Source organism: Chrysochloris asiatica, unplaced genomic scaffold (genome assembly GCF_000296735.1).
Source record: "Chrysochloris asiatica unplaced genomic scaffold, ChrAsi1.0 scaffold00045, whole genome shotgun sequence".
Classification (NCBI taxonomy): Eukaryota; Metazoa; Chordata; class Mammalia; order Afrosoricida; family Chrysochloridae; genus Chrysochloris; species Chrysochloris asiatica.
The window spans coordinates 17,024,782-17,033,280 of record NW_006408563.1 but is presented as its reverse complement, the minus strand read 5'-3'; the positions used below and the strand labels follow the sequence as shown (position 1 = coordinate 17,033,280).

The 8,499-nt window shown below is 38.5% G+C and overlaps 1 protein-coding gene across 1 annotated transcript in view; it reads right to left on the bottom strand.

Annotated features, from left to right (window-relative positions):
• Window positions 1-8,499, bottom strand: part of DNAH7 (dynein, axonemal, heavy chain 7) — a 324,797-nt gene that overhangs the window by 160,635 nt on the left and 155,663 nt on the right. Inside the window, exons 37-39 of the mRNA XM_006862048.1 lie at window positions 6,418-6,573; window positions 5,535-5,703; window positions 4,368-4,494 (exon numbers count right to left, since the gene is read on the bottom strand). Coding sequence (XP_006862110.1) covers window positions 4,368-4,494; window positions 5,535-5,703; window positions 6,418-6,573 — 452 coding nt within the window. The remainder of the gene's footprint in view (window positions 1-4,367; window positions 4,495-5,534; window positions 5,704-6,417; window positions 6,574-8,499) is intronic.

Sequence of the window (8,499 nt, the reverse complement as noted above, 5' to 3'; positions counted from 1 at the left end):
TTTTTTTCCATCCTTTAACTTTTAGTCTGTTTTTATCTTTGTGTGTAAGGTGTGTCTCTTGCAGGCAGCCTATTGAAGGGTCTTGTTTTCTTATCCATTCTGCCACTCTCTGTCTCTTCACTGGTGCATTAAATCCATTGACATTCAATGTATTATGGATAGGTATGAATTAATTGCTGCCATTATGTTAATTTTTTGGTAGTTCCTTTGTTCTGCATGCCTTCTTGTGCAGAGTTTGTGTTTTTGTGCTATTTCTTGTTGGTTTCTCCTTAGTTTTCATGTTTGCTGTTTTGCATGGAAGTTCATTTTCATGGTAAGTTGTGAATTATTAACTTTCTTTGGGGTCACCTTATAGTCTATTAACTCTTCCCTCCATTTAAGACAATCTATTGTATCCTATAATCTACCTGACCTCCTCAACATCCGGATCTCTGTTCCTACATTTTTCGCTTCTTTGACATTGTTATTATTTTGATCTTTGGTTGACCTCCCAGCTCCTTTGAATTCGTTGTTGTAATTTTGTTCTGTTCTGGACTCTGCTATCTGTCGTCTGAGTTTCAGGTGGTGTTGCCACACCTGTCAATCTATGGTTGTTTTTTGTTCTTGTTGGTTTTCAGTCCAAAGAACTCCCTTTAGGATGTTTTGAAGCACTGGATTGGCTTTGATAAAATCTCCTAGCTTCTGTTTATCCTAGAATGTTTTGATTGCACAACTGTATTTAATTGACAGTTTTGCTGGATAGATGATTCTTGGTTGGCAGTTTTTTTTCTTTTAGGATTTTGTATATGTCTTCCCATTGCCTTCTTGTCTGCATGGTTTCTGCTGAATAGTCAGAGCTTAATCTGATTTGCTTGCCTTTGTAAGTAACATTTATCTTTTCCCAGGCTGCTTTTAGGATTCTGTCCTTTTCTGTGATTTTGGAGAGCTTGATTATTATGTCTTGGTGATTTTCTTTTGGGGGCCTATCCTTCCTGGGGTACATTCGGCTTCTTGAATGTTTATCTTCTCATCTTTCAAGATGTTAGGAAAATTTTCTTCCAAAGGCTCTTCAACTATCTCCTCTGTGAACTTCTCTGATTCTTCCTGTTCTGCAATGTCAGTAATTCTTAAATTGTTCCTCTTCATGTTATCCAGCATGAATCTAAGACTCTCTTCAGATTGTTTTATTATTTTTTCTGCGTGTTCTTCTATCTTAGCAGTATTGAAAGATTTGTCTTCCAGCTCGCTGGTTCTGGCTTCCATCTCTAAAATTCTGCTCCTTTCCCCTATCAGTGTATTGTCCATTACTGGTATTTTATTATTAATCATCTGGACCTCTTTTTGCAGGTTTTGAATTGTTTCCAATGCTGCATCAATATTGTTTGATTGCTCTTGTAGTAATTTCCTGACTTCTTCCTTGTGTTCCTCCACCCCTTTTTGGAGCATTTGAATTTGTTTCAATATCATTTTTCTGAATATCTTCTCAGGAAAATCCAAAACCTGCTCTTCCTCTTCAGGAAAGCCTTTGCCTGTCTCCAGCTCATTTGTCTCAGCTACTCTTTTTTGTTTTGGGACATGTTTTGATATCTTTTGTTGTGTTTTGTTGGTCATTTCTAGTAGTTATGTGGGTTTTTAATGCTTAAATGGATGTGTGTTGCTGTGTTATTAAGCTGTGTGTCTCCTGGTGGATATGATTAGGAGATAGGCTTCCCTTTTTGCATGTAATGCTTAGCAGCTGTTATTGGCTCTTGTCTCAATGTTGGAATATTATGGGGTATGCTTGTAGCTTGGCTATATGGCCACGATTGCTGACTCTTCTTGAGTAACGTAGGGAGAAAAAGTTCCCACCTCCAGGAAAAATGTGTGATCAAAAGGTCCAAAAGCAGAAGCAATATAAAAGCAGAAACAAAAACCACCACTTTGAAACAAAAATAACACTGTGGCTGACTGGCCCATTGCCTTGCTACACAGGCAGTGTGTGTGCACTGTAGAAGCCTCCAGTAGTGGGTGGGGGTGTCTACTCACTCAGACCCCTCCTCTAGTCACGACCATAGAGGTGCACAGATAGATACTGAGAAGTTAACGGGAGAAATATTGTCTACTATTTTTGTCTCTGAAGGTCAGTTAGGTATCTGCATGTGCACAAAGTAATTCTTGAAATAGTTGTGTCTTTTTATGTTGGGGTTTTACAGATTGTTCATATGGTTTGTCTGTCAGACCAAACTTGCTTTTTTTCTTGCTGGATTGGCAAGAGTAAAGGGTTCCACACAAGTTAACTTTAGGGCTGGGACCCACAGGCAGAAGTCAAAAGCAGTAGCCAAAGAATTTGCCCTTGGACTGATGGGGCTCTTTCTCTCTGTGCCGTGGGAAAGCTGTGGTCTCAACGCTGGACTTTTTTGGGGGTGTGCACCCACCTGCATGAACGTTTCCAGGCTGGGCAAAGAAGATGCAATGGGGAAGAGGAAGAAAAACTGTGTAGAATCCCTCCACACCTTCTTTGCAAATGTCACTGAGCTGTTTTTAGCGCTGGGTCCCTCTACTGGTCTGGCTGCAGCCCCACCCTCTGACCTCTGCCTGGCCCGGATGGCTGCAGAGGGAGTCCCATGTCTTGACCAATTTCTAAATCACAGTGTTTTCCTTTTTACTGTGATGTTTCCACTGGCGGTTGCGGGAAACTGACACCCTGAACCTTATGCTAGATCCAGAGCTCTGGTGCTGTTCTGTGATAGCAGTTTCTCTGGATCTTCAGCCACTTCCCCATGAAGCCTGTCCTACCTGACTGCTCTGCTGCTGACAACCTTAATTCTGAAATTTTGATTTGGTTTACAAAATCATAACTTGTTATCATAACAACACAGAAGGATTTGTTGTTGTTGTTAAGTACCGTGGAGTCAGTTCTGACTCATAGTGACCCTGCACAGCGTTTCTGAAGCTGTAAATCTTTACTGGAGCAGAACGCCTTATCTTTCTCCTGCAGAACCGCTGGGAATTTTGGACTGCTGACCTTGAGGTTGGCAACCCGACTTGTAACCACTACGCTACCAGAGTACTTTAAAAACAACTTCCTGTTGACAATTTTATGATTAAAGGAGACCACTTTTATTGCAGGACCAGTTTATTGGATTTGAAGCTACTTTAAAAATAAGTACACAGAAGAGTCAGCCAGGGGAACCAGATTATGCTACCCTAGTTCCAGTGTCCACTAGACAAATGCTGCCTCATCTTATTGCTTTACTCTCAGGCATCCTCAGATAGAGAAGGAGTCCTCAATATGTGCTGGCAAGATGGGTATGTTCAGAGAAAGAGAATAACATAGGAAAAATAGAAAAGCTTAAAAAAGAGAAGAGAGAAAAAGAAAAGGAAGAGTTAAAAACAAAGGTGAAATAAGCAACATACAAGGACAAAGGTCATGGATAGGGAAAAAAGAACATGAGAAAAGAATATTCATTTGTAAAGACTGGCTTTCTGTTTAACTTCTGGCTTAGTAAGGAGTCAGCTGCCCTGCTCCAACGTCACTGGATAGGTCAAATAATGGCAACTCCTAAGAATGAGCATTAGGGTGCTGATTTGCTCTGCCTAGGGTCTATTTGGATCCCTGACCTCCATACATTTTGTTGAGCAGGACAAAGCTTGGGAGCAGCATTTCCCTAGGGTAAAGGCTCAGAGAGGGCAGGGGTCATACTGTGGTGGAGTTCTTGCCTTCCATGCAGAAGACTTGAGGTTGATTTCCAACCAACACACCTACTGCACAGTCACTACATAGCACAGCTATGATTTTGAACAAGTTTCTATGGAGCTTCCAAAATCAGATGGCTTAGGACAAAGTCCTAATGATCTACTTCTAAAAAGGGGTCACAATAGTTCAACCCCCAACTGTTTGTGGAGGACCCAGCAGCAGTTTGTTCCGTTGTCCATAGGGTCATCATAAGTCAAGGGGTCAACCAACCACATAGACTCTAAGGCCTGGACCTCTCAAATGTGGACATAGATACCTCTGTGTGACCCAGCATTCGGCTACATAGTATCAGAATCACAGAATAAATACAGCACACCTTTCATAGAGCATCAATGCATTCAGTGGTAACATTTCAAAATACAATTCATTCAGACATGGATATATTATATAGTATTAATTTGGAATTTTTGAAAATCATTATTTAAGTAAAAATTCACAACTTCAGACAGAAAAGAAAAAGATATTCTGACCTTCTTGTGTTATGCTCCCATAGCTGAATGTGGGAGGCGATAACAAGGGTAGTTGTTACTTCTTAACCATTTTCTTGTTTTTATGGTAAAAGTTTGAGGGACATTACTTAAGTACATCAACGTGCTTCAGAATATTTTATACTTCTTAATGAATTAATAAAAAACATACTCAAATTACTTACCAGATTTTAAAATGCCAGTTCAATATTCTAGAGAAGATTGCATACATGGATTTATCACTAAAATCATTGATGGTTATAATATTGAAATGTCGCATGTATCGAGGAGTTATTGGATTTCGGCCACCACCTAAATATTAAAATAGTTAACTTTTAGTTACATCAGAGTAGTTTCCTTAATATTTTCCAATGTAAAACAACTGCTAAGTGCAAGGTTTCAAAAGGCAAGATGAGACATTATCTATCTCTATGTCTGTATTCAGCCCTTCTTTCCATAGAACATTCAGAAATGGTGGTATTTTTAGAAAATGGAACTCAAGAGGAAAGAATACCTCATAAATTCAACCTATTCCTCTTCCCAGTTCCAGAGAAGGCAAGTATAAATGACACATGAGTGCAAAAGACTGGCTTGGAGTGACAGAGAAAGGGCCAAGTAAAACTGAAGTTTAAGGCCCAGGAGCAATAGAGTTTTGGGTATAAGGAGGGAGGAAAGTGTTGTTCAGAGTGGCCTAGGGTACTCTCTAATAAAAGATTAAAAAAAAAAAAAGCACAGAATACCAGTTTAAAATCAGGACTAAATAATCTATTTAGTTGAATCAAGCCATTTTAGATACCCAAGTATAAAACTTATTTTCCCTACAGAGATTTCTTTGAACATGTAAGTTTCTCTTAGAAAATATAAAGGATCCTTAAGGGTTATTGCTTCAGCCATTTCCTACTTAAATCCCTGTCAGCAGTCTGTTGAAATGTAGACACTCACTAAAATGTAGACACTTGACTGGGGTGGAGGAAGATTGAGCTCTGAAGCAAGGATGTTTCATACAGTTGAAATATTAATGGATGAAGCAGAGGGGAGAATGTGGGGCTATGGAATTAGGGTATTTAGTGTACAGGAAATGGGGAACAATATTCCAGAAATTCAGGGAAAATGGATTTGGAAGGACTGGTGGAAGAATGACTCCAACCAAGGCCACACACTTTGTAGTGTTGACCACTTCTCACCAGTGATCCACTCATTCCTTTAGTTTACCACGTATACACACAAACAACATACACACAAAACATGCTAACTTAAATTGTGTATTTGGGTTTCCCTTTCTTTTTTCAGATATCTTTTTAGGTATAATTAGAGTGTTAATTTTTTTTTAATTACAAATTCAGAAAATGTACCTGGAGGTCCCATAGCACACATGATTTGAATGTCCACTAGTTTAATCATAGAACAATCTTTCAGGTCATACCAATTCCAGTGATCTAACCATTGCCTAAGTAACTCAATGGGTGGTTGAGCCCCATATACCTCCCGGGCAGGCATATTGACATCATCTACAAACACTACCTGAGAACGAAAAGAGGAGAGGTATTAAAAAATGTTGACCTCTTAGACTTGTGTCCGATTTGAAGTGTGTAAAAAATTAGACTGTCTTCTTAAAGAGTATGTCTGCAGTAAGTGGCTGACTCTTTTCCAATCACAAATAATGTCCATTAGCATCATTTACTAATAAGGCATTTACTTCATCTAGAACTAGGGAGACATTCTCGTTACTAATTTTTATAGATTTAATTTAGGACTCATTAATCCTGTCATATAATTTGTTTCTTAAAATACTTGATCTTTTTTTTCTTTGTACAACTCTAATATAGTGAATTAGATCTGAAAGATATGAAATTTACAATGATTATAACCTTTGAGTGGTAAGGGTGATATAACACAATTAATAATTGGGTTGTTTCAAGATTTACAAGAGCAAGTCCACTGGAGTGAATATGCATGCATACAGTGAGAGAATTAGGAAGGGAGATGAATTCCCAAGTGAGTATTCTATTTTCAATTCCAATGAAAAATATTTGTTTATAATGTATAGCGCAAGCACAAACGCAATTACAAATGTTAGGAAAATGTTTTAAATTTGTGTAAAAAGCCCCCCAAATATCCCAAATGTTGTGAAGTCCTTTGACTCTGGCATCCTGTATTTGGTTTCCTTGTTCTGATTGTAGCAGCATATGAATAACCCCAATGTTATAGTTCATGTATAGAAACAGACAACAATACCATTCTCTTGCCCAAAGGAGGTCCAAAAACTCCTTTTCTCCTTTTGTCCAATTTTGACATGATAATATTCTGAGTTTGAGCTGCCGTAGTTTGTGCTGAGAAGTTAATTAGCAGAGGCTTGTAGATTTCCTTATTGAGTTGATTTAGAAGAAAATTCTAAATAACAGGAAATAATAAAGTAAGCCATGGTTAGAATTATGTTTTGACATCTCAAAATAAACACTAAACAAACATCATGGCTGACAAACTTAAATTTAGCCTTAGAGTGTCATGCTGTTGTTGGGTGCCATCAGGTTAGTTGGGTGCCATTGGGATCCTTTGGATCACAAAATGAAACACTGCCTGGTCCTGCGCCATCGCTCAAGTTTAGTTACACCTGAGCCCATTGCTGCTTGTTGCTGCCACTGTGCTAATTTATCTCACTGGGTGGCTTCCTTTTGTTTTCTGACCTCTACTTTACCAAGCACAATGTCCTTCTCCAGGGATTGGTCCCTCCTGATAGTATATCTGAACAATGAGAGACACAGTCTTGCCATCATGTAAAAAGAGATTGAATCAAAGGTAATAACAGTTACCATGTCCATGGAGTGCGTTAATCTGCCCAGGCTCCATGCATGTGGCTTCTTCAATAGTCACAAGAATCACACAGAGTGTATATTCCTTTTTAGTGTGAACACACTGAGACTCAGCGGTTAAAGGTATTTCGGAGATGGAGCAGGAATTCAGACTAGTATCTGTCTCGCTCTCTAGTCAATATGCTTTTCAATATACCTTTTTTTCCCCACCTATATACCAACTCATCTGACTCTAAGAAGCTTAAATAATATAATCACATTTTCACACTGGAAGTCACTGAAAAGCAGATACAGTTACAATAGTTCTTAAGATGTTGTGGGACAGGATAAGGAGTATCAGAATTTCTTGAGGAGCTCTTCAAAATAGTCTTCTCTCTCTTCTCCATTCCATTTCTATAAGGATGCCTGGTTGTGCTGTGGGATAGGCATTGGGCTGCTAACCAAAAGGTCAGTTGTTCAAACCCAACACCTACTAATCACAGAAAGATGAAGCTCTCTGCTCCAGAAAAGACTGACAGTCTCAGAAACCATATAGAGGGTCACTATGAGTTGGAATCAACTCAATGGCAGTGAGTTTGATTGTTTTTTAGTGTTTTTATTTTAGTATTTTGAGACTCTTTAAGGAATATACCCTGGTGGTGTAGCAGGTTAAGCATTGGGCTGCAAACTGAAAGGCTGGCTATTAGAACCCACTAGCTGCTCCTCAAAAGGATGAGACAGTCGACTTCTGTAAAGACTTATCTCAGAAACCTTATGAGGCAGTCCTACTCTATCCTGTAGGACCACCATGAGGCAGAATCAGTCAATGGCAGTGGGTTTGATTCTGCAATCTTCATGGGAGCAGACTGCAAGGTCTTCCTCCGATAGAACTACTATTGGTTCTGAATCACCAACCTTACAAGTATCAGTAGAGCGCTTAGCCATTGTACCACAGAAGAAAACACAGATCAGAGATACTGGATTAAAGACTAATTTTCACTCTTTCACCAACTCAGCAGGAACTACTTTTCGACTTAAAATTATTTTCTCTTGCATGGAAAAAACACATTCTAAAAATGTATGAAGAGTTTCTGCTTGAACTCCAAATTAACAACTAGAATTGCAAAAGTTGTTGCTGTTGTTATGTGCCATGGAGTCGATTCTAACCCATAGTGACTCTGTATAGGGTTTTCAAGGAGCAGCTGGTAAGCTTGAACCACCAATCTTGCAGTTCAAATGACTTTGCAGTCTGACGCATTATCCCACAGTGCCACATCAAGAATCCAGCCAAAGTAGGAGTAGGCAAGTTTAGAATAAAAGTAGGAATATTTTTCATGATTTTTGTCAATAAAATGCCTCCTTTCATAATTTTATCATTAAAATATAAGTGAGAAAATATTATTTAAATAGAAAAATAGTTGAAAACAAGCTATTATGTATATTTGAGGAAACAGTATCTGTTTTAAGTATTCTATACTAAAGGAGTCTTATGACACATCTAACTAAAGTAAATTAAATCAAAATTTTT